Source organism: Gordionus sp. m RMFG-2023, chromosome 1 (genome assembly GCF_954871325.1).
Source record: "Gordionus sp. m RMFG-2023 chromosome 1, tfGorSpeb1-WG-v2, whole genome shotgun sequence".
NCBI lineage: Eukaryota > Metazoa > Nematomorpha > Gordioida > Chordodea > Parachordodidae > Gordionus > Gordionus sp. m RMFG-2023.
The window spans coordinates 20134246-20161367 of NC_088775.1; the positions used below are offsets into that span (position 1 = coordinate 20134246).

General features: G+C 26.8%; 1 protein-coding gene and 1 long non-coding RNA gene across 3 annotated transcripts in view; both read right to left on the reverse strand.

Annotated features, from left to right (window-relative positions):
- Positions 1 to 14559, reverse strand: part of LOC135922731 (transmembrane ascorbate-dependent reductase CYB561-like) — a 26462-nt gene extending 11903 nt beyond the window's left edge. For both annotated transcript variants that reach the window (XM_065457181.1, XM_065457180.1), the window contains exons 1-2: positions 14441 to 14559; positions 14257 to 14401 (exon numbers count right to left, since the gene is read on the reverse strand). In XM_065457181.1, coding sequence (XP_065313253.1) covers positions 14257 to 14401; positions 14441 to 14530 — 235 coding nt within the window. In that variant the 5' untranslated portion in view covers positions 14531 to 14559. The remainder of the gene's footprint in view (positions 1 to 14256; positions 14402 to 14440) is intronic.
- Positions 14560 to 17752: 3193 nt separating this feature from the next.
- Positions 17753 to 18392, reverse strand: LOC135922313 (uncharacterized). Its single transcript, XR_010570845.1, has 3 exons — positions 18290 to 18392; positions 17877 to 18202; positions 17753 to 17796 (listed from the first exon to the last, which is right to left on the reverse strand). It is a non-coding gene; the product is annotated as an uncharacterized LOC135922313 (long non-coding RNA).
- Between the last annotated feature and the right edge of the window lie 8730 nt (positions 18393 to 27122).

The following is a 27122-nucleotide window of genomic DNA, read 5'->3' on the forward strand; positions in this document are numbered from 1 at the left end:
ATGGGATCTTCCTTTAATTATAGTATTATCACTAAAAAAATTAAAAAGCAAAGTTTCAACTACCAAAAATTTACCTTACCCTTATGCCCCCTTTAAAAAATTTGTAGGCATTATAACCAAAAAAAGAAATTTTCCTAAAGTTGCTAAAAAAATTTTTATTTATGTGATCACCAAAAAATTTAAAATGCAAAGTTTCATCTAGCAAAAACCCCTTATGCTTCCTTTAAAAAATTTGTAGGCATTATCACCAAATATAGTTCTTCCTAAAGTTGCTAAATTTTAATTTATTTATAATATCTTCCTTTAATTATACTATTATCACCAAAAAATTTTTAAAATGCAAAGTTTCATCTACCAAAATATAGAAAAACTATATAATAAATTTTTTTTAAAAAATAACATAACTAAAAAAAAATAATATCCCCCGAAAGTGTCAATAACCCATTTATTTTTTTAATTGCTAATGAATTTTTTTAAGAAAAATAAAATTAAAATATATACTACACACTGCAGATATCTCGGCATATTTTTAGAATTATATTGAAGAGAAAAAACTCATAAATTCAAAATCTATTTTGTAATTTTATAATTATCATGTTTAAAAATAATTTTATTTAAATTTTTCGGATATAATGCAGATGGAGCATTTTTTCAGCTAATGTGGAAGGATTAGGAAGCTCAATCCTCTTTTCTTTCCAGAAATTTAGAGCATCCATATCTTGTGAATGGCGTTTTCCGAGAAGAATATAACATTTTTGTTCTAAATCACTTAAAGTGGAATCGTAATTTGTACTTGTTGAATGTTTATTGCTAATTTTGTCAAAATATTTGAATAATATTTCTTCTTGATTCCAAATCGCTATATTTACTACCCGAATATCATCATACTCTATACGTTTAAGATGTTTTATAATAAATTCTGACGCTAAGTAATTCTGTTCTATTATATGCATTGACGCAATTTTTAATTTTTGAAATCTTGGGCCTAAAAGAGAAGTCAACACTTAGATTATTTTTGAAATAAAAAATTAATTAAAAAAATGAACATACTTATATAATATTATTTGCAAATCACAAACTGGAAATCTTAACGTAAGTTTATTTTAATAGGTTTCTGATCTATCATTACATTTACTATTAAATTTGTTTCAATTTCTTCTCAAATATAATGCCAAGTTTAGGTAGGCCCTTTTGTGCAGATAGAAATTAAATTGTTTCTTTAAATTTTAAAAGAAAAGCTAATAGTTCTTCTACTAGGTCTGATTCGTAGTTTGAGATAGTGTTTCCCAATTCTTTTCAAAACGTTATTAATAAATTTTTGTTTACCCCAGCCATGCTTTCAAACATACATCATAATATACTATGCCACCTGGTTGGGATATTCAATTTTAACATTTTCATACGTGTAGCATTATTGTTAATATCACCAATTAGAGACGAGTATCAGGGTAGAGATCAGTGGTAATATCTAGCATATCTTATGTTATAATTGTACTTAGGCATTTTCTTTAATCTGCGAGGAACTCGTTTAAAGCACTAATAATTTCTCTTGTTCTTTAGATAAGAAATTCAACATAAGGGATTTAATAGCATCCATTGCAACCATATTATGTAAACCTTGACCCAAGCATAAGTGATTCATATTCACCTAATCAAATACCCTCTCTAGCATTGCGTCTCCATTTTAAAATATGAAAAATTATTATAACTTTTGGAATTTTAGATTTGATTGATTGAATTGTAAAATAAAATAATTATGATGTAAAAATAGGTATAAAATAAGAATTCATCAAAATCTTGATTGACATAAAAAATTTACAACATGATGTTGACCAATTAATAGTAAAAATGCATAAAATATGGTATTTTTTTTAAAAAAATTGTGATGTGTATCAGTGTGATTTTAATAAACGGCGGCGTTTTCAGCAGGGCCAAAAATATCGGCGGCCAGTTGAATAAAATAATTCAGACAAAAATAAGGTTTTAAAAATATTTAAAGGAAACAGCCGAGAAAATGAAATCCTTTATTAAAAAATCAGATTATTTCAAATTAAAAATAAAAATGATTTTTACTTTTTTTAGCAAATTATTAAAATATCTTCCAAAATAATAGGGCTGTGCCAATCCAAATATTTTTCACAGGCTTGTTAATCGATCCTTTTAAAAAGATCGAATCCCGAACATGATCTTTTGAAAAAAAAGAGGATTGAAATTTTTTTTAAAAAAAGGATCGCGATCACGATCACGATCCTTTTCTTATTTAAATTTCTGATCGATGCAAATATAAAAAATAAATAAATATGGTATAAATTTATTGTAATTAAATAATATAACAATTAGGATATATTTATTTATAATTAAATTAGCCTTTAATAATAAAATTTTTTCTAAATTATCATCATTTAAACAACCACGTTTTTCATTAAATACATGTTTAGCTTTACTAAACAAGCGCTCCACAGGAGCGGATGGTAAAGGTGTGTTATATTCAATAAATGTTTTTTTTAATTAACATAATTATTAAAAATATTCACTGAATCATCATTAGAATAAAAAAAATTATTAATGGAAAGAGCATTTTGTAACGAGTTTTTCCCAAAAAAAGTATTGATCCAGGGGCGTCGCTAGCCTTTGCAATCTCAGAGAAATCAATTAGAAAAATTTTTATGGGGGGACGCCCCCCATAGCCCCTATTAATATATCAAACTTTTAAAACTTGCTAACTCTGAACAATTATTCTGAATTTCATATTTTGTCATTTATCATATTATAACAAATTTAACTAGCATATAATTAATTATAACAATAAAGACATTTCTAAAAATAATATTTTTTAATATAAAATCTATTTATTACAGTATAAAATATTTTCGATTGCTGATATAAAAAATTTTGCATCTAAAGAATTACAAGTGATAAAAAGAGTTAATTAATTCATACATATGCTTCAATTGATAATGGTTTTTAAAAACCACATAATATGATCATGAAACTAATATAACTCTTTGTTACCATTTTAGACAATGTTTTGTAGAATGGATAAATAAGGAAAAATTTATACAACAAATCAACCCATCTTTTAAATAGATAATATAAACCACCAATCCAAATCATCAAATTATATTGGGGTTAGAGCTTCCTCTTAGATGATATGATGGAAGCTAGATAAGTAGCCGAGAAAATTATTGAGATATTAAATTTCTAAAAGATTTATCTTCCATTTTTAATGATACATAAACTTAACTCATATCAGAAAAACATTAAAAATCTTTAGAAGAAATTCTGCAAATATATTGAATCCTTGAGTTATTTACATGGCAAGGATGCCATAAAAGAAATGAAACATTTTGTAACTATATAATAAGAAACAGTATGATATGAAGAAAGCAAATAAGATTTTATATATAATTGTCGCACCACCTTGAGTTGGTATATTATATCTTAAAATAATAGTAGTTTGTAATAATATCAAAAATATACTCGTATTAAAAATTTAACTCAAAACTATTTTTCAAGAAGAAAAAATTAGCTTTCCTAAAAACACGTAAAAAAGAGAAGAAATATCTAATTTATTACATCCATTATGGAATGAATAATAAGATGTTTAATTTTAATAATAATTTAAATTAGATAGCGTTAAAGAATTTAATGCAAATTGTTACTATGCCACCTACCCTTTTAAAGAAAATATTATTTTATTTAAGACCGTGGCATGTCCTTTTTAAAGGATATAATAAATTGGGACTACAAGTTCCCAAAAAAGGCAAATAATTATATTTTAAAATAATAACTTAAATTTTTTGTTATAAATAAAACTTCTTGGGTTATAATATAAAGGTCTCTTATTTTGCTATTTATATTTTTTTAAATTTTAAAGTTCTGCTTAATAAATGACGAAGGAAGAGATGATTGGTAAAATACATAATTTATTCATTTATAATTTTTTCTTGGTTACATCAAAAATTAGAATTTAAATTTTTTGGAAATAAGAAACGCATGTGAAGTCACAAATTAAAGATTTAACTAAAGACCAATAACAGAAGTTAAACCATATGGGCTTAGGCCATCATCTGATGATAAATTAGCAGACTCCAGTATGTTTTGAAATTGGGCCCTCATAAGAGAATGACTAATAGCTGAATTAATTGCTGCATGTCTTGCAGGCCTGCCTTGACGATATATATATAACTAAGACTAGTGTTGTTAATTAGTCGATTTCTTCATGTAAATCGACTAAAAACTTTAGCGACTAAATTATAACTAAAGACCAATAACAGAAGTTAAACCATATGGGCATAGGCCATCATCTGATGATAAATTAGCAGACTCCAGTATGTTTTTTAATTGGGCCCTCAAGAGAATGACTAATAGCTGAATTAATTGCTGCATGTCTTGCAGGTCTGCCTTGACTATATATATATATAACTAAGACTAGTGTTGTTAATTAGTCGATTTCTTCGTGTAAATCTACTAAAAACTTTAGCGACTAAATTAGTCTATCAGTCGACTAAAACGACTAATTTGGTAGACTAAAGCTACTAGTATAGTCGACTGATGATCTATTTAGTAGGCTTAGTCGACCAAATTAGTATATTTAGTCAACCCATTTAGTAGGTTAATCGACCAATTTAGTCGTCTAAATATAATTAAAATTTTTGAGGCGTTACCGAACCTGCATCATTGTATAGTCGGGTGTTGTTAATGTTCTTCCGACTACTTGATATATTAGATATGTACAAAAGTAAAGTGACAATTGTCATAATCGTTATGTTCAATCTTTTTTAAATTTTTTTGAAGCAATAGGGTAAATTATAAGTTGTAAACATGCTAAATTAAAATTTAAATAAGGATATACCATAGAAAAGTGACAATTGTTATTTTTTAACTTTTCTGAATTTTTTTAGAGTAAATAGGTAAAAATATATATTGTAATAAAGATGTTAAGATAAAATTTCAGTGAAGATGTATCATAGAAAGGTGATAATTGTCATAATTGTTGTTTTTTTTAACTTTTTTGAATATTTTTATATTAAATAGGTAAAAATAGATATTGTAAAGATGTTAAGATAAAATTTCAGTGAAGATGTTACCATAGAAAAGTGACAATTATCATAATTGTTATTTTTTAACTTTTTTAAAGCAAATAAGTAAAAATATATATTGTAAAGTCTTTTGTTATCCATTTTGGGATGAAGAGTTTGGATTAATTCGAGAGGAACTAATAATGGACCTTTGGGACATGAAGAATTAGATAATTAGATATTTATGATTTGTAATTTTTTTGATAATGTATAGATATTGTTGTTGGTGTTTTTTAATAAAGAAATTTGAGTCGTATTCTTATTCTTATTATTATGAAAGGATGGCTTGTAATATTAATTATATAAAAAAAAGAGACTAAATTCTAATATAAAAATAAACTCAAAAAGACACACTACTGAATTAAAGAGTTAAATTCGGAATTATAAAATAAGGAAACACTTTTTATTTAAATTTCATAGTTTTTATCATTACAAAAAATATCATGAAAAAATTACCAAGTAAAAAATAATGATTTCTTTTTCACAAAAATTAACAACCTATTTTTCAGAAATGACTGACATTTCATTAATTAAAAACTAATATATATATATTTATAAAAATTGATTGACATTTCTATTAAAATAAGTATCGTTTACGACATAAAGATGTTAAGATAAAATTTCAGTGAAGATCTACTATAGAAAAGTGACAATTGTCATAAATGTTATTTTTTAACTTTTTTGAATATTTTTATGTAAATAGGTAAAAATAGATATTGTAAAGATGTTAAGATAAAATTTCAGTGAAGATGTTACCATAGAAAAGTGACAATTATCATAATTGTTAATTTTTAACTTTTTTGAATTTTTTTAAAGCAAATAAGTAAAAATATATATTGTAAAGATGTTAAGATAAAATTTCAGTGAAGATCTGCCATAAAAAAGTGACAATTGTCATATTGTTATTTTTTAACTTTTTTGAATATCTTTATAGTAAATAGGTAAAAATAATTTTTGTAAAGATGTTAAGATAAAATTAAATTTCAGTGAAGATGTACCATAGAAAAGTGACAATTTATAATTGTTATTTTTTTAAAATGTCATAATTGTATTTTAGCTATTTACTATATTAAATTTTAAAAAATAACAATTATGAATTGTCACTTTTCTATGGTACATCTCCACTGAAATTTTATCTTAACATCTTTACAATATTTATTTTTACCTATTTACTATAAAAAAAATTCAAAAAAGTTAAAAAATAACGATTATGACAATTGCCACTTTTCTATGGCACATATTTATTGAAATTTTATCATAACATCTTTACAAAATATTTTTTACCTATTTGCTTTAAAAAATTCAAAAAAGTTAAAAAATAACAATTATGACAATTGTCACTTTTCTATGGTACTTATTCACTGAAATTTTAATTAATAATTAAAAATCTTTACAATATATATTAATACCTATTTGCTTTAAAAAAATTCATAAAGATTATGACAATTGTTACTTATCTATGGTATATCTTCACTGAAATTTTATCTTAACATCTTTACAATATTTATTTTTACCTATTTACTATTGAAAAATTCAAAAAAGTTAAAAAATAACAATTATGACAATTGTCTTTCTATGGTACATCTTCACTGATATTTCATCTTAATATCTTTACAATATTTATTTTTACCTATTTACTATAAAAATATTCAAAAAAATTCAAAAATAACATGATAATTGTCACTTTTCTATGGTACATCTTCATTAAAATTTTATCTTAACATCTTTACAATATATATTAACCCTCTATTGCGTGACATATCAATAAATGATATAATTTTTTAAAAAAGCTTATTTTGTCTTTAAAAGGCTCTTAATAAATTAAAAATAATTTTAAAAAAATTTTTTTTAGTGTGTATTTAAATACAAAATGCGTGTAAAAAGTATCATATTTTTTCAATTTCAAACCTATTATAAAATAAAGATATATAATTTTAATATTTGATAAATAATGTAATAAAACAAATTTATATTATTTTCATGAAATAATTTAAAACAAATAGTTTTTTGTAGTAAAACATAATGATACACCATATTTGGATCACTTTCGTAACCAATTTACACCCAGGTGTTATTAAATCCAGTCTTATTTCTTTATGCGTAATAAGACTTGTCGGCCCCTTGCTAGATTTTTCTTTATATTTGGTGTTAATTGATATTCGTTTTTTTACGCTAGCGTTCATATTTTTGTTACATTATTGAAATTTTAAATGTTAATAATGGCATCTGTTCTTTTACCGGTACTTTTAAAGCTACAAAATCTCGCCTATACATTAACCAAGATTTATGAGGATCATATCAAGTATATGGACCTATACGGTGATACCATTTACGTGATCTTATGAATCCACGCTCCATCTTTTAGAATTTTTTTTCAGTTGGAAACTGGCAATTATAAATTCTATTAACTCTGGCTGTAGCAATACTCCCTTTTGGGCGAGTAATACTTGAAGTTCTATACCACAGAACCAATTAAGAAAACACAATTTAAAATTGGAATGTAGTGGTACCAATAGTTGAAATGCATTTCCACTAGAATCAATATCTGCTGATCTTGAATCAAGAATTTCCTCATTTTATGAACCCCTAAGGTTAGAATCAGAACTAACTTCTGGAATACAGTACATTTTGACTATAGATAGAAAATAAAGAACATTTAATAATATAAAAAAAATAATCAAAAAAGCCCAAATTCATATTGCATTATGTATTTGGGTGTATGTACCTTAAAATTTAAATTTTAAACACTATTAATGAATATAACAATCTATTTATATATAAAACATTTCTTTTACCTTTATTTAATAGGATTTTTAACTTCCTGTTCTTTAAAAATTTGTACAAGAGAAATGACATAATTTATAAAATGGAAAATATGCAACTATTCGAAAGTTTTGAACTATGTATTTTAGAATTTTTATAATAATAGCTGTCTTTCATTTTTGACAAACCACCTCCTCAAAATTCGAATTCAAGCTTTTCAGATTTTTTCCTTGATCATCCAAAACCTAACATTATTTCAAGGATCCCCAAAGGTGCAAGATTGACGGTGGCCAAATCCTTTACAGACTGTCTATCATCCCTATTGCTAAACTTTAATAATGAAAACGAATGGCTTAAATTTCTTTTCTATGGCTATAATATTTTCAAGGTGCCAGACAAAACTTCACATAAATCCCTAACCCAGCAAATCAAGGATTCTGCTTCAATAGTTGTCCCTCATCTATACGAACACGGGAAGACATCTGTTGTCAAAAATAAAATGAAACCCTCTGCTATCGAGCTGAAGGCCAATTTAATCACTAAAAAAATTGACAATCTTAACATCAAAGGTGCACTTAGATTGGTTTCTACTCAAGCTCCCTCGCCGAACCTTCAATCGACACATACTTGAAGCTCTGCAAAAAACACCCTCTACAACTATAACCCCTATATCTCTACAACCTCACTCTACATGCGCATCACAATTTACCACTGATGAAGTGAGGAAAGCTATCCTTACCTTTCATCGAGATTCAGCACATGGCCTTGATGGAATCCGTCCTATATTTCTCCAGGACATTACTTCCCCCTCAATATGTTCTCAAACTTCCATTCTTTCCAAAATTACAAACTTTTGCAACAAAATCTTAAAAGGTGATGTGCCAACCTTTGTTTCCCCTATTCTTTTCGGTGCCAGGCTAATAGCCCTTCAAAAACCCAATAATGATTTAAGACCGATTGCAATTGGCTCGACCTTTCGTCGTTTAGTAGCAAAAATGATTTCCTCTCGAATAAAGCATGAAGCTTCAAATATACTAAGTCCTTTCCAACTTGGTGTTGGTATGTTGTTCATCTAGAAACCCAGCCAACCAACGAATCTTTAGTCAAAATCGACTTCAACAATGCTTATAACACTCTTTCTCGGAATTCCTTTCTGAGCTCATCGAGTATTCTCTTTCCTGGTTACACTAAATTCTTTTATTCATGCTATCAACAGCCTTCCACTCTCCAATTTGATACCTATAAAATTCCTTCGATTGAGGGCATACAACAGGGAGATCCTCTAGGTTCTTTATTTTTCTGTTTCGGGATTAATGAAATTGTTAAATCTATTAACGAGGCATGTTCATTATCATTGCATGCATGGTACATCGATGATGGAATCCTTTGTGGTCCAAACGACGAAATTAATAAAGCTGTAATGATAATCAAGGATGCAGGGCTATCCATTGGTCTATCAATCAACCATGAAAAATCAGAATTCATTCCAATTAATTCATCTGAAAACAATTTTCATAATTTCAAAACAGATTACTCTGGAGGAATTATCTCACTTAGGTGCTCCCGTTGGTGGACACATAGCCATATCATCCTTCCTACAATCTACACTCGAAACCCTTAATGAGTTGGCTGACTTATTTTCCCTTCTCCCCTCTAAAAAACCTTTTTTCTCCTGAAAAATTTCTTCAATATCCCAAAAACTCTTTACGCGCTCCGCTCTACCCCTATTTTTAAATTTCCCACTTCCTTAGGCATTTATGAAAATGGGATTAAAGTCCTAATTGAAAGTATCCTTAATCTAAAATTCCATGAATTAGCGTGGACACAAGCCACCCTTCCTACCAAGATGGGAGGACTAGGCATCAGATCCCCTTCCGATCTTGCCTTAACTGCCTTTATATAAAGCTGTCTTTTAACCAAAAATTTAGTCAATCCTAATTCTTAAAATTCTGACCCTTCCTTTGATAGTGCCATCATTGAATGGAAATCTCGATTCATTGCCGACCACCCAATTCCAGAAACGAACAAGCAGAGGGACTGGGATAAGCCCATTATTGCAAGCTGCGTCGAATCTCTCCTTTCCAGTATGCAATCATTGGACCGTCCCTTATTCTCCTCTCTGCTTAATGGTTCTGGACATGAGTTTCTCGAAGCCATTCCATCCGCGAACTTACAATAACAATTAACCCAAAATGAGCTAACTCATGCAATAGGCATCCGTTTAAATTGCATAGTAACCCAACCCCACATCTGTGCCGGCTGCAGTTCTGCTGTTTTGAGTAATGGAAGGCATATTCTATATTGTCGTTCATGTAAAGGCCGCATCGTTAGACATAACATTTGCAATTCTATAATTCTTAGAGCTCTGAGATCCGCTCAAATTCCTTCTATTCTCGAACCCTCTGGTCTTTTCAGATCTGATGGGAAACGCCCTGACGGGATCTCTCAAATTCCCTGGAAGCGAGGTCAATTCTTGGTCTGGGATTACTCTTTTGATCCATTGGCTCCTCCCAATCAATCCCTTAACATTCTGGAGAACAAGGAGCTTCTAAAAATTGCAAAATATTCAGAGATATCCCAAGATCACTTATTCATTCCCATCATTTCCACTACCTTGACTACCTTTGGAAATCGTGCTCTTTCTTTCTTCAAGGAACTTGGATCACTAATCCACAAACTAACAGATGAACCTCCTTCTTCTTAAGACAAAGACTCGCCATAGCAATTCACAGGGCCAATTACATCAGCTTCATTGGCAGCCTCATCTCACATGATGATTAGAATAATTTTTATATAATTTTAATCGCGTAATGAATAATTTATTTATTTCATAATAGTGTTCTCAAAAGGGAACCATAATTATATCTAAAAATTATAAAATTACAACTAATAAAATTCATAATAGCATATAATTTTTATTATTAAAAAAACATGAATATTATAATAATCATATTTAATTTCATATTATAATAATCATATTTAATTTCATAATTATTATAAAATATAATAATATTTAAGAATTATTTAAAGTAATTAAACTTAATAAAAATGGTACTATAGAAATAAATAAAATATATGTGTATCTATTTTACATCATGTGTATTAAACTGTAAAAAATTTTATATTAAAATTTATACCTTTTTTATAGTGTGTGTATTCAAATATGATGTCCACAATAGAGGGTGAATACCTATTATTTGCTTTAAAAAAATTCAAAAAAGATTAAAAATAACGATTATGACAATTGTCACTTTACTTTTTTACATCTTCTCTGATATCTCAAGTAGTCGAAAGTAGTGTTGTTAAATGACTCGCTATTTAAAAACGGCTAACTATCCAGAATAATATTGCACAAGCCTGCTGAGTTTGTTCATAGATGACCCAAAGGTTTAGACTCCTGTCAACGAAATCTCGAGGCTTAGGAAATATTTTTCTAGCTAAAATATTGAGTTAGCCGTTTTTAAAAATCGACTCAAAACGAGTCGTTTAACAACACTAGTCAGAAGAACTAGATTAACAACACTAACCCTGACTATACAGTGATGCAGGTTCAGAATGCCTCAAAAATTATATTTAGATGACTAAATTATTCGATTAAGCCGACTAAATGAGTGGACTAAACAGACAACTAATTTGGTCGACTAAGCCGACTCAATAGATCAACTTAGTCGACTAAATTAGTCGCTTTAGTCGATCAAATTAGTTGCTTTAGTCGACCAAATTAGTCGTTTTAGTCGACAGACTAATTTAGTGGCTTAGTAGATAAAATTTTTAGTCAAATTTTTCGACTAAAACTATTAGTTAGTCGTCTGTTAGTCAAAAAATTTAGTCAATTAACAACACTAACTAAGACCCTGTTTTCCTTTGAAATCAACCGATATTTTATATTTTATGCATGTATGTGGTTGAACTATGTTACATCCAATTTGATGGCCTATGGCAACTCTTTTGGTTCATCTGATAAGGTTATCTAAATTACAACTTGGAAATGAATCTAACTATTCATAGCCCCTGGTAAAATCAGCATTTTGTAATAGTTGAATATATTCCAATGGGGGGTTAAATGAGTGTTTTTAAAAATTTAAGATTAAAAAATTAATTGATGTGTTAAAATGGTGGGTAAAACAGCTTCAGATAAAATTAAGGATATCTAGACCCGTGCGCCGACGAAATATCGGCCGCCGGCGCAATTTTTAAAAAATCTAATCGACGGCCGGCGGCGCGCCGATTTTTAGCCGCCGTCAATAAAATCGGCGCATATATAAATTTTTTTAATTGCTTATTAATTATTTTAAAAAAAATAAAATAAATATACACTATTCTAAAGATATCTCTGCATATTTTTTAATATTCATTTAATAGAAAACTTATTATATCCAAAATCGATTTCGTAATTTTATAATTATCATGTATAAAAATCATTTTATTTAAATTTTTGGGACATAATGATGATCTCCTTGAATTTAACGTCAATCCAGCGGTAGAGAAAATTCTTTCACTAGGTGTGCTAGTCGCCGGAATGCAAAGAATTTTTTGGCGAGCTTGGAAAGATTGGGAAGTTCACTCTTCTTTTCTCTCCAAAAATTTAGAACGTCCATATCTTGTCAATGTCGTTTTCCAAGAAAACTGTGGCATTCTTGTTCTAAGTCACCTAACTTGGAATCATAATTTATATTTGTTGAATGTTTATTTGCCAATTTTGTCAAATAACTTGAATTTAATAATTCATCCTCATTAGCTATATTTACTACCTGATTATCATCATTCTCTATAAGTTTAAGATGTTTTATTATAAATTCTGAAGCTGAGCAATTTTGCTCTATTAAATACTTTGACACAATTGTCATTTTTTAAAATCTTGGATCTAAAAGAGAAGTCAATACCTAGATAATTTTAAATAAAAGAATATACTTATATAATATTACTTGTAGATTACAAACCGGAAATCGTAACACAAGTTTTTTTAGTATATTTTCCTTAAGTGAAATAATTTTAGAACTATCACTATCATTTAATATTAAATGTGTTTCAATTTCACTTTTAAAAAGTAACGTCAAGTTTAAAGTAGGCCCTTTTTGTACTGAAAGAAATTCAGCTGAAAGAAATTCAACAGTTTCTTTAAATTTTGAAAGAAATGTTTATAGTTCTTCTACCAGATCAGATTCATAATTTGAGAAAGTGCTTCCCAATTCTTTTTAAAACATTTTTAATTAAATTCTTATTTAATCCAGATATGCTTTCTAGCATAATTAATATACTATGCCAACGAGTTGGGATATTTAATTTTAAGGTTTTCATATGCGTGGAATTATTGTTATTATTAACATTGGAATTGCCAATTTGAAAATGGGTATCCGGGTATGGATCAATGCTGTCAAGATCTAACATGTCTGATGTTAAATCTATTGTTCTTAGGCATTTTCTTTGATATTCCTCGAATTCAAATTCAACCTATGCAGTTTTATATCTAAGAGTTGTAATAATTTCTTTAATTCTTTTGCAAAAAATTTCCAGACTATGGATTTTTTATTATCCAGAGTTAGGATACTAAAATTATTAAAGTAGATGCATCCATTTTAAAAATATGTAAAATTATGGTAACTTTTGGAATTTTAGATTTTTGATTGATTGAATTCTATAATGACGTCAATATAATTAAGATTTTAAAATAGTAGAAAATAAAAATTCATCAAAATCCTGATTGACATTAAAAAATTACAATCGATGGTGCGCCGGCGTAACCAAATGGCCGGCCAGTGCACAGGTCTAAGGATATCCAAGAGTCAAGGCGAAAGGTTATCTTTAGAAGTGATAAAAGATATCATGGTACTGTTTGTTCATTAATGACATAAATGATAAAAGTGATATTAAGTTTAATTGATATAAATCTAAACCTTTTATTTAAATTATAATTGTATTAAGTGAGTGTAGAAGTTTCTGAATTAAATTAGTAATTTTATCATAAATTATCAAATCTAAACCTTTTATTTAAATTATAATTGTATTAAGGGAGTGTAGAAGTTTCTGAATTAAATTAGTAATTTTATCACAAATTATCAAATTTTAAATGTCAGGCTAATAAAAGTCTGGAATAATTTCATCTGTAGTTGTTCCCAAATTTTGTAAGAAATATTAATTAAAAATCCATATATCAATTTTATTTTGATCATAAATATGTTATTTTTTTTTATAGATTAATATAAAATTATCCTAAAAACTTTAATAAAATATAAGGATTTTATTATAAAATGTTAATAGATAAATATTATTAGCAGCTATAAATTATTTCAGAAACAGAAAATAAAAGTTAATTAATGATATTTATTTATTCTAATAAATTTTAAAGTCTTTTCCTTACCAACAATTGAACATATATGTGAATAAAATAATAATATAATGTAACATAGGATACCTTCCATGTTCAAGAAAATAAATCCAATGACCATAAATAATGGGTGATAATTGAACTCTTTGCTTGGATCACTTTGCCAAGCTAAACCACCTTTGAATTTACTAATCCATGCTCCAGTTATAATCACGGCTAAAACTCCAAGTATCTATATAAAAATTATAACTAGCATTATAATATGCATCACTTGAGATGACAAGAAAAAAAAATTAAAATATTTTAGTGTAGGTGAATTATTCGACGACTCCTGCGATGCTAAATAATTACCATTTTCCATAATTAATAAATGTAAAATCTAAATGATGCCATGTAACTTGTTACATGACTTGTCATATCTGACATATTACAAATAAAAACATATCATGAATTATATATTCTATTATGATAATAAAAATATTTTAAATTAGATTATTTAAGTTCTATTCATAGTGCGTATTGTATCACATATTAGGCAATCCCATAAAAGGGAGCATTCCATAATTCTATATACATATAGGGTGTTCTTAGGTATTTTTAATTTGTTAGTATTGCTAGATGTTACTTTTGAAAGTACCTATTTACCATTTTTAATACTAATTAGGTCATAAAAGGTTACTAGTTACTCTATAGAATAATATTAGATAGGTTTTTTGAAGATTCAACCAATATAATTATTAAAAGGAATGTATTTTGAGCGTCGGCTTAGCTAACGCGAACGTCACGAGTCGAGGCTCATCTTGGTACTATTATGGTGAAGTAGTATTTAGATTTGAATAAATAATCGGCACAATTTGTTAGTCTATTTTTTTATTATATTATAATTTATTTTTGAATCATCAATAAGGATTATCTCGAAGAACCTTTGGTATCTACTTAAACTAACTCTTTAGATTGGTGGATGAAATACAGCATTTGAGCTCAACTTTCTTGACAAACATCAAGTGTTTTGATTGAGATTGCTTTCAACAAGGCTATTTATTTTTGACGAAAAAGCGAAACAGGGTGGTACCAGCCTTAGACATTTTTTAATTCAAAATAACTGGGATACCGATGCAATAAATAATTTATAAATATTGTTTCTTATAATTTTGTTACTTGTTATTATTTAATTACAAACAAAATAAATATTGTGTAATTTATTAAATATTGCTAAAATGCTAAATATTATTCCAGTGGAGTCAATAGGAGGGGGCGCGTACGGACTCGAGCCCCCTAAAAAATTTGTATAGCCCCCTGAAGAGAAATTTTTTTTAATGGCCTCTTCAACTAAAAAATAAATTTTTTTGATAGTCCTATGAACAATTTCGATTAACTATTATATTTAGATTTGATTTTATTATTTAAAAATTAATCCGACCGGATTTCAGACCCGGAGTCCAGACCCGGGGTTCAGACTCGGGGTTCAGACCCGGGGTCCAGACTTACACCTTGGGGTTGGGCTCGGATAAATGAAAAGTAAAAAAAAAATATTTCATTTTCTAATCTTAAATTAAATCTTATTCTTCTTATCTTATTCATTCTAAATTAATAAAGCTTTTTTTATTATTATTTTCTTACCATTTTCTTTCTTTTGATAAAAAATTTATATGGTAAAATAAAAATATATGTAATAAATAATCAAAAAGAGTAGCCCATGCATGACGGAATAAAAATAAAAAAGTAAAATTTTATTTTAACACATATTGATATTGTAATTTAATGTGGAGGACCAATATAAAAATTCAACGTCATTCATGCATGTATAAATAATAAAAAGAAATGTAAATTTATAATTTGTGATAAAATAATGGCCAATAAAAAGTTTTTCTTTATTATATTAAAGTTATATTCCCAATAATATATATGTCATAATTTTTAAAGGGATGTCAACTATCCAGGATCACCACGGGTTTTAAAGGTATAACTAATAAATTTGGGTTTTAAGTAGGTGTATACCGATATCACTTTTTGGAGGCCTATCCGATCCGATATTAAATTGATATCGACCGATTACCGATCCGATATCATATCTAATTTTTATGTTATTTAAATATATTATAATGATCAGTTATAGTTTATATTCAATTCTATTGCAATTCTAAAAGTATATAAAATATTTTTATTGTTAAATAACTTTTATATAAATAAGTAACATTAATCTATATATAATAAATAATAAACATATATAATATGAAATTTGAATAAAATTTTAAACAATATTTAAGATTAATAAATCGAAGATTTCTTATTGGAAATACCAAAATTTACTTATTTATCAGAAATCAATTTACGTTTACGGCGATGTTAACTGTCAAGTTAATTAATATCACCAAATTCACTAAAAAAAGATTCTGAAGAGATTATCGCAAACTTTTATAAACAGAATGTGCATAAAAATAACAATATGACAGAATGATTAATTAATTATTATTATTAAAAAAATATGGATTTCGATTTTATTTATAAAAATAAATGACTATTAAAAACTTAAGAAATTGTTGAGAAAATTTTTGTTATTTTTTAAAAACTTCCTGTAATTTAACTTAAATAATTATTTTTCAAATGGTTCTTCAAACTAAATAACAAAACAAGATCCATATAATTGAGGTAATTACTAGTTTTTTATTTAATATATTTCACACACAGCCTCTTTAACTCACATACGATATGATATATCAAATAGGAAATTCGATCTATATCATAGTGTTGTTAATTTGCTTGGTCGTAAAATTTACGACCAAATTTTGTGCTCAGGTCGACCCTGGGTTCAGACCTAGGGTCCAGACCCGAGGTTCATATTATTTTATATGTTAAATTTTTTATTCCGGAATCTAGACACGGGGTTCAGATATATGTAAAGTAAGATAAAATAAATCTCATATCTAATCTTAAATTAAATTAATATTATTATACCTTCTAAATTAATAATTCAAAGCTTTATTTTTATTCTCTTTTTTCTTTTTTGTTTGTAAAATTAATTATAATAAATAACACATTTATTTAAAAAGTTATTTAACTTTAATTATATAAAATAAACTATATAAATTGATTTAATTTTTTTTATAAATTGCAAATGTTTTATTTTATTTATTTTTCATTTCTTAGTTATAAATATAATATCGTCAATTATCTCTTGAACACATTATTTTTAAACTTTGCCATAATTATTAACAACAATCAAATCAGCATGCTTTATCTAAATTTAATATGTTGACAGAGTTGGAAGGCCGAGCGTAGAAAAAAATTGTTCTTAGAAATATACCATTATTACCCCTCGATTGGTATAATAGTTTTTCTTTTTTATTAATTTTAATGTCAGCTTATTAAGCTTGGTTTTAAAAAAATATTTTATTTTGATTTCGCGGCTTTGTCCACGTGAAAGAAACATGCATATTTATATATATATATATATATATATACTAAATGGGGGTGAAGTGCTAGTAGAAATAAATTTATTTTTAAAATTTGATTTAAATAAAAATATATACAATAGAATATAAAATACAATATTAATTATATTTATATAATTTTTTCATAAACACGAATCGAATGCATCTCATCTTGCTTGTGGATATAGACTCCAGCCTAAAAAATATTTAAAATATAAAATTATTATTAAATATATTTAGAAAAATATAATTATTTAGTAAAAAATAAATTATTACTATGCCTAACAAATTATTGCCATATATCGTCATGAAGGCCCATTATATTTATATCCCAAGATGATAGCGATATGCATTGTTTTAGGGTGGAGGGAGCCATCCTGTTCCTCAATTTAGTAATAGTATTTCCAGCAAGAGAAAAAGTTCTTTCCGATGCCACGGAAGTTGTTTGTTGGCATAGAAAGTCTCGCGCCATCTTAGCTAAATGAGGAAATCGATTTTCATTCCCTCTCCACCAATCTAGCACGTTAGTTGTCTCGGGCGCTACCGGCTCAAGAAGATAGGTGTTTATTTGATTGTCACTATCGCCATTTGATGATACTTTTCTAAAGAGATAAATTTTAAATAAATAAAAATCATAAAATATATCACTTAAATTAATTCTATCAAAATGTATTATATTACAAATATACCTTCTTTTCAATCCCTGCAATAATGAAATAGTTTTAAGGTTGGAAGGATTGTTATTATTATTGAATGAGTACTCATCAAATGGCTCCGTCGTATATTTTGAATAAATACCTTTGAATATAGCCATATTTTTAATTGCTGCATCTTCCTTTAAATTAGTGATTAATGTATTTTTAATCCTAGTGTCCAGTATTGATGCAGCATAGTTGTTTGGTGTTAATATATGCTGGCTATATTCGTCGTATTTTTTTATCATAGATGTTGCTGCTTCTCGTATTGAAGCATCAGAATTACCTATTTCTTGATTTTTTAAATTCTCCAGAATATCGTTGAAAAACAATATCGCCATCCCTATTGTTGGGAGCTGCGAGCTTATTTCAACTGTTATTTGATAAAAAGGCTTTAGAAATTCTTCTAAATTTGAGAAGAATTCTATATTCTCAGGAGCCAAATTGGTTTCAATTAATCCAAGCTCACTGAGATGTTGTATTGCCTTGATATTCTATAAATAGATATAAAAAGAAATAATATTATAAATATACAAAAATATTTTTATTTTATACTTTATTAATGGCTGCTATCATAAGATATATGCTATTCCATCTTGTTTTCACTGGAAGAGGTATTTTTGTAGCCCCATTAAAGGATTGATATGTTTGCAATAACTTAGGCGACACATGTAACCTGGAAACGAAAGCCATTATATTTTCCAATTTATCGTCCAAAAATATGAAGCCCTCATTAACGATTAGGTTAAGGATATGTGCCATACAACGATGACTATATAAAACAGTCTCATAATTTAAATGATAATACTTTTTAATTATTTCTACGGCTTTTACCACGTTAGCGCCATTATCATGCGTTATAGATATTATATTATTTTTAAATTCGAAACCATTCATGGAGGTTATCAAAAGTGATGATATATCATCCCCCGTGTGTGGGTGGGCGAACGATAATAAATCTAGGGCAATGTTTATAATATTCCAGTCATCGTTGATGTAGTGAAGTGTTAATGAACAGTAAGCTGAACCATTATGGGAAGTCCATATATCACTAGTTAAGGCAAATTTATTTTTAACATTATTAAATTTTTTTATTAGTTGAATTTTGGCAATATTATAAATTTTGTCTAAATTTTTGGATACGGTCTGCCTACACCAAACTTTCAGATTACTATTTGCATAATAGATCATCTTTTTAAAAGATTCATTATCCACTAAACTTAGTGGACTATTTGTTTTTATCAAAAAGTTTAATATAAGTTTATTCATATTTAAATTCTCATGTATTAGAGGCTTTCTAATCCCGGGCATCGTATCTTTTGTTGTTATTTGTGATAACTCAGTGAATATAGTTGAGTGCGCGGACTTTAGATGTTTCTTAAGATTAGCTTGACAAAAAATAAAAATATTATTATGTAAATATTTTATTTAATATTTTTGAATTTATGTAGAATGTTTCTTTTATTATTCTGTGCAATTTCATACACAAAAATAAGATTTTTATGATAAATACAATAAAATTTAATTTCTGGCTAAATTATTTCTAATAAATGTTAACGATAATACCAAAATATATGTCAAAAATACTACAAATATGATATGCAAAATATTTTTTGATAAGAAAATGTAACAAAATGTTTTTTGAGAAAATAAAGGTAATCCAAAAATTAATAAAAAGTAATATACTTTGTGAAGTAGTATGGCTGTATATTGCAGTGCAATAGAGGCACCTCTTCCTCGACTTCTTGGGAGTCAGTGCGAAAGAATTTTTTATATCTACAGAATTGGATGATGTAGAATCCCCAGAAAATGAAACAACTAATTCTTGTCCAATAGACTGAGATAATGAAAAATCCTCGCTTGGAATGTTTACAGGTGAAATCGGTGTTGAGGTTGATTGTCCACCATTAAAATAATCAGAATCAGACCAATACTCATCTTCTAAAATGTTACACATTACTTTATTATAAAAAATTATTTAGTTTTGTAAAAAACGATTAAAGCTTGAAAAATTTTAGAAGAAAACTTTAATATTTAAAATAATTATTTTTTTAATTCTACTATTTTTATTCTTCTATATATAGTTTTTAAAAATAAAACTTCCGTTTGTTTTTTTGAAGTTAAAATTAATTATTTAAATAGAAAAATAATTTTATTATTCAATTTCAAATTTTTTTAATATTTTTGAAGTGGGGGTTATTAAGTTATGAATATGATGTTTAATGAAATATGTTGACGATTTTATCAAAAATAAAACCCCTTATATAAAAATTTTTATTGCAAAAATAAAATAAAATTTACTATTAAAAACTTGAAAGAAATTGTTGAGAAAATTTTTGTTATTTTTTAAAAACTTCCTGTAATTTAACTTAAATATTTATTTTTCAAAAGTTTCTTCAAACCAAATAACAAAACTAGATCCATATAATTGAGGTAATTAATTACTACTTTTTTGATTTAATATATTTCACAGCCTCTTTAACTCACATACGGATACGATATGATATATCGAAAAGGAAATTCGATCTATATATAATACATATCTTTGAAGTTTGAAAATAGTGATTACTAATTATGTGATTTTATTTTTATATTTTATTTTCTGTTTCAGTTTTAATATGCTTATTATAATTATATTATACATAATAAGAAAAGCTATGACGATGATGATGATATTTACGAATACGAATAAAATTATAATTGAAAACAAATGTGTTTTAGAAATTTTTTCGAAAAACTTCCTTTTCTTCCGAAATCTAAAAAAATGGAAATTAATTTTCATTAAATTTATAATTATAACTGTTTCCATCGAGAATGTTGGCGGAAATATTTTTAAATAGATCTAAATTAATCATATTTATGTTGAATTTTTTATGTAAAATAAATTTTTTTATTATATTTATAGAAGAGACGCAGCCACTCGTTAATATCAATCACATCTTTATTTTAGATTTTAAAATCATATAGAAATATATAATTTACTTTTTTTATCACATAAGAAAATAGGGGATTTTATTAAAAAAATTAGCTACAGATACTTAATTTTATTATCTAGTTGATGAAATTAAATAAATCCGGTCAGAAAGTTCGTATCTAATTCTGAACTAAGATCAGGATGGTATAGAAATAATCTATAAGCAAACCTACATAATAATTCATTTTTATTATTTCCAAGCCCTAAGAGTCCCCGATTAAAAATTTTTTAGTCATAAGCTGAGTTGCTTGCAGGATTTTCCTATTTAAGTTCGATATTATTGATAAATAATTTTAATTAAAATATTTGAAACAACATTATTTATGGGGTTCGACTCGAGTTAATGCTGGCTTATTTCTTATATAAATATTGCTAATTTAGATCGCAGTGATTTTATTAGACCCACCTCGGGTTTGGGATTTACACAACCAAGACCAACCAATTAAACAACACCCATATCGATATTTTGTGTTAATAAAAATATACCTGACCCCCCCCCCCCCCCAGGACCTATACCCGCCCTGTATGAGTGATCATTATCATTATTATTATCATTACAAAAAATATTTTTATTTCCATATAAAAAATATTAATTTTCACCCCCCCCCCCACTTTCACCCCCCCCCTACCACATCCACCTCCAAAACCAAGTCATTCATACCCATCAAGATAAAAAATGAATACTATCAATCTAAAGATATTTAGTTTAGAAGATTATATTTTACCCATATATCGATATTTTGTTTTGATAAATTATTCCTGACCCCCCAAGACCTAGTAGACCCACCCTGCCCTCTTTCAGTCATTATTATTATTGCAATAAAAAATATTTAATTATTAACTTGTTTATTAAATCGTTACACGACACGAGCCCGGGTCTGGGCCCCGGGTCTGAACCCCGGGTCTGGACCCCGGGTCTGTGCTCAGAGCTGGTTTGGTCGATTTTTTAGACCCAAACCCCAGGTCTGGTTTTATACAACCAACCAATTAACAATACTAGTTTGGACATCAATTAGTGAAATCTCGAGGCTTAGACAATATTTTTCTGGCTAAATTATTGAGTTAGCCGTTTTAAAAATTGGCTCAAATTGAGCGGTTTAACAACACTACCCAGAGACCATTTGAGCGGGCATTCGGCCCGCTTTTGCTCGGCCTTCAGCCGGGTTTCCTATATAAATGAATTATCTTAATAACATTTGATAATCGAAATATTAGTTAATTTTTATTTTAAAATAAATATATCTATTTAAAATATACGAAATTGGTTAAAAGATTATATAAAAAATAAGTCTGAATGTTAGATCTTATTTTCTTTTAGAACTTGATAATTAATTGTTTTGTCAATTCCCGATAAATATTTATGAGCGCTAAGTCATTTAATCTATTTTGCGAGGTATTATTTCGCAAATATGTTTTTAGTCTTCATAAATTCGAGAAAGTTCTTTCATTAGTACATGTAGTAATTGGGAGGCATGCTAGAATTTGAAATAATTTTGATGTTTGGAAAGTGTATTAAGGTGTGAAAAATTGAGTTCACTTAGTACATTCTCTTCTTTTTAAGCTTGGATACCAATATTTAAATTCAAATTACTTCCAATTATATCCCTACCATAATTTTATCTCTATTCTTATCCGAGATGCTCATTGATGTATTAGAGGGTAACAAAATTTGAAAGTTATTGAGCAACAGTTTATGATTCAATATGTGTTCTCTAATTTAAGTAAAAAATGTACCCATAAGTGCTATAAAAATCGTAATTCTGTAAAACTATTCAACTGATTATGTGGAAATATTATTCTTATCTACATGTCTTGATACAATTCTTGGCATGTTTATTATCATATTATGTGAATGCACCTTTTTTTGAACCATGTTAAAAATCGTGCTTAATTACAATCAGCATTCTTTTTTAATTGTAAAATAGCATGGTAAAGTTTCTAAATTAATTATATGCATATTTTTAAATATAAGCAAATTTAACCAGATTGTAACTTTTGTACTTTTGAATGTATTATCTATAAGATGATATAATTGATCAGTAAATTATTATAATAAAATTTACTGTAGATCTTTCATCAACATTAACTTTAAAAAATATAAATATAATGTTATAATACATTACCTATTGGGACCATCTGAATAATAGGATAATTTTTCTCTTGCATAATCACTATTGTTTTATCATCAAGGCTTAAACGCCTATCCCATGGGAAATAAGATTTGATTATGGAAGAGTTATGTTGGCTATGTTAATTTTACTTTTATTTAGCATTGTGAGAACATGATTAAATAAAATAAAAAAATACCAGTACTAATACAATCACTTATTAATAATTTTCTAAAAATATAAAAATTGCATTTAATATTATAGATATATATAATGTAATACTACTCCGAAACTCTATATACTATTTTTATTGCATACCAAACATCACCTAATTAAATCTAAAAGAACAAAATAATAATATTGTTTTCCATCTTTTATGCGAAAATCAATTGATAAAATGTCCATAAATGTCAATTATATATCAACAGATACAACAGGCTTCCCTTTCTTGAGAAATCAAACTGGGGTGAAAAAATACATTTTACGCATATATATAAAATCAAAGTAAATGTCTACATAAATTCTAATAATTGTTCAAAAAGAAAGATAAAAATTATTATCATTTATTTTCATTATATTTTCTTCTTTTTATTTCAGGAAGTTGCATATTTCTTTTTCTTAACCATACATAATTCTCTTTGAACTGTCGCTATACATTTTTTCTTGACCATACGTTATAGTTGTACTGTTGATTATCATTAAATCTTAATGGTTAATGAGCCATAGCTTGATTTATTCATTGCATAGGTCAGTCATGATCATTCTATTTTAAGTTTGGTATCCTTTATCTAGTATCATTGTAATTTATTGGACAGAATCATTATAGTTGATTGAACAGAATATTACTGTTTATTTTCATTAAATTTTAATGGTTAATTTGTTATAGATCTATTGCATCATTGTTATTCATTGAGTTGATAAGTCAAAAAATTTTAATTACATCCAAAATGTAATCATTATTCATTCCTTTCACATTAACCCAAATATTTTTTTCCCTATCAATCATAATCCTAGATTTCAAATATTAAACATAAAATTTCTGATCCCAATTAACAAAATTTTATTAATTACATCCAAAATGTAATCAGAGCTAACGTAAAATAATTTCTTACTTTTTTAATTTTTTTGAAATTTTTGCCTTAGAATGTCGTTTAACACTTCTTGGTACTCTGTAACTATTGCCTGGCATTAGAATGAAATGTGTCCCCGGACTTCCTCTCTTCAACACCACTGTGGTAATTTGTTTTGTTAATTTGATTATCGATCCCTTTTGTAATAAAATAGAAATAAAATTAAATATTAAAATTATCGTTTTGAAACCATATAAATTCTAATTCCTTTATTAAACTCTATTAATTATAAATTAACATAAAAGGAAAAAGTAACAAAAAATAAAAATAAAAAAGAAATAGATTTAAAATTAAAAAAATTATGAGCGAAAAATATAAAAGTAAAAAAGTAATCTCTTTCTATATGAAATCATATTATATAGTATAATTATTTGCATAATATAATACTCGTCGGATTATTAACAATATACATATTCAATTTTACATAAACTCTAAATATTCAACTTTATATAAAAAAAACTATTTTCCATAAATATTCAAATTTATATAAACAAAACTATTTTAAATAAACGCAAACAAAAGCAATACAATTCTAAATATCATAACAGAATGTTCATTAATTTAACAAATATAGAATTATTTTACATTCTTTAAAAGATATTTATTTTGTAATATTCTGTAAAATATATAATTCACAATTGGTAAAAATTATAAAATTGATAAACTGTAAATCTACGACATTTCACTATTTGTATTGTGCGTTAAATTTTTTTACTTAATTTATAATTTAATTTTATAATTAAATTTTACTTTTATTAAGCAAAATAAATTTATTTATTCACTTTGTAAAAAATTATATATGATATATTATATTATTTAGTAAGTTTATGATCTATTAATCGTAATTGAAATAAACTTCACTTTTGTCTAAATTAGTGTTGTTAATTGGTTAGTTGTGTAGAGCCCAGACCCGGGATTTGGGTAGAAAATATCGACTAAACCAGCTCTGAGCACGAACCCCGATCACAGACCTGGGGTTCAAACCCGAGGTTCATACCCGGGGTTCAGACCCCACAAAAACCCATTATTTTAAAAAAAATAATAAAGAATTTTATTTAAAGAATATTATTATTTTATAAAAAGTAAATCTATATTATATATATCAATTTTGTGTAAATTTGTGAAATCATTATTTAGGCTCTGCATATATTTGTTTAAATATAAATTATAATAATATATCACATTATGCGATTATTAAGATGTTTATGTTAACCATGAAAAAATAATTTCTCATAAAAAATATATATCAAAATTTCTAATATCATAAGTTTGTCAATTGTCACCTAGATAATAAATACTTAGCGGTTACTTTGTCAAAATATATCTGTTTTATTTTTTTTATCTTGACGCATGACCAGTATATCATTAAAATAACTTACTTAATTAATTTCTTCCGACGGCAAAATTCTCAGTTATCGGCACTTTGGAATTATAAATGTTGAAATCTCATGGAGGACATTTTTTTAAATCTTTACTTAAATGATTTTAAATAAAAAAATTTTTATCATGAGATAATAATTTTTTGGAAAAAAACAGATGGAAGGGGGAATGGAAATATAGTTTTATTTTTAATAAGGATAAATATTTATAAATATAAAAAACGGATGTAAAATAAAGTTATTTATAGTATAAATATTATAAATATATTATTATTTTTTGAATTCCATCTGGGAAAATAATTTTTTATAGCTTAACATTTTATTTTTTAGTGATTTTTAAAAAATATCAAAAAGTAAATCTATTATATTAAGTGATAAAATAATATCAATAACACACGATAACGGATCAAATGAGATCAAGGCAGTACAACTGCTGCAAGAGTATTATCAAACCCATTACTCGAAAATTTTATATGGGCATGGCTGCATGGCCCACATCATTAATTTAAAAGTAAAGGTGGGCCTTCATTTTTTTGAGGCGAAATTGGAAAAAATAGAAAATATAGTTAATAAAAATTTTCAAATTGCGGATAAATAGTGCATTGTTAAAAATATTCCTGTGTCCTCCTAGACCCGCCCACTTTGAATAATAATTTAGATTACAATCAAGATATAATTAAATTCCTTTTTATTTGATGCCCATATCAATATTTTCTATTGTTAAAAATATTTCTGACCTCATAAGACCTAGTAGATCCGCCTAATTAGAATATTAATAATAAGTATTAAAGTCAAAATTTAATTAAAACACCTTTTATTTGACGCCCATAATATCAATATCATCATGTTAAAATATTCATAACTTCTTGGACCCACCCATCTAGAATAATAATTATGATTACCAGTAGTCTACAGTATATAATTAACACACCTAGCCCTATTAGCCTATCGAGACCGAGAGGAAACGCTTGTTCTTTTAATGAATAAATCTTATGTATACTTTTCTACTAAGTTCAAAAAAAAGTTAAAAATAAATGGGTTTTTGTGCCGGCTCCCCTGGTCTGGACCCCGGGTCTGGACCCGGGTCTGAACCCCGGGTCTGTGCTCAGGGTTCGTGCTCAGAGCAGGCATGAGCACAAAATTGGGTCGTAAATTTTACGACCAAGCAAATTAATAACTCTAGTCTAAATACTTATCTCTTGCTTATATTTCATTTCTTAAAAAACCTTTTTGGTT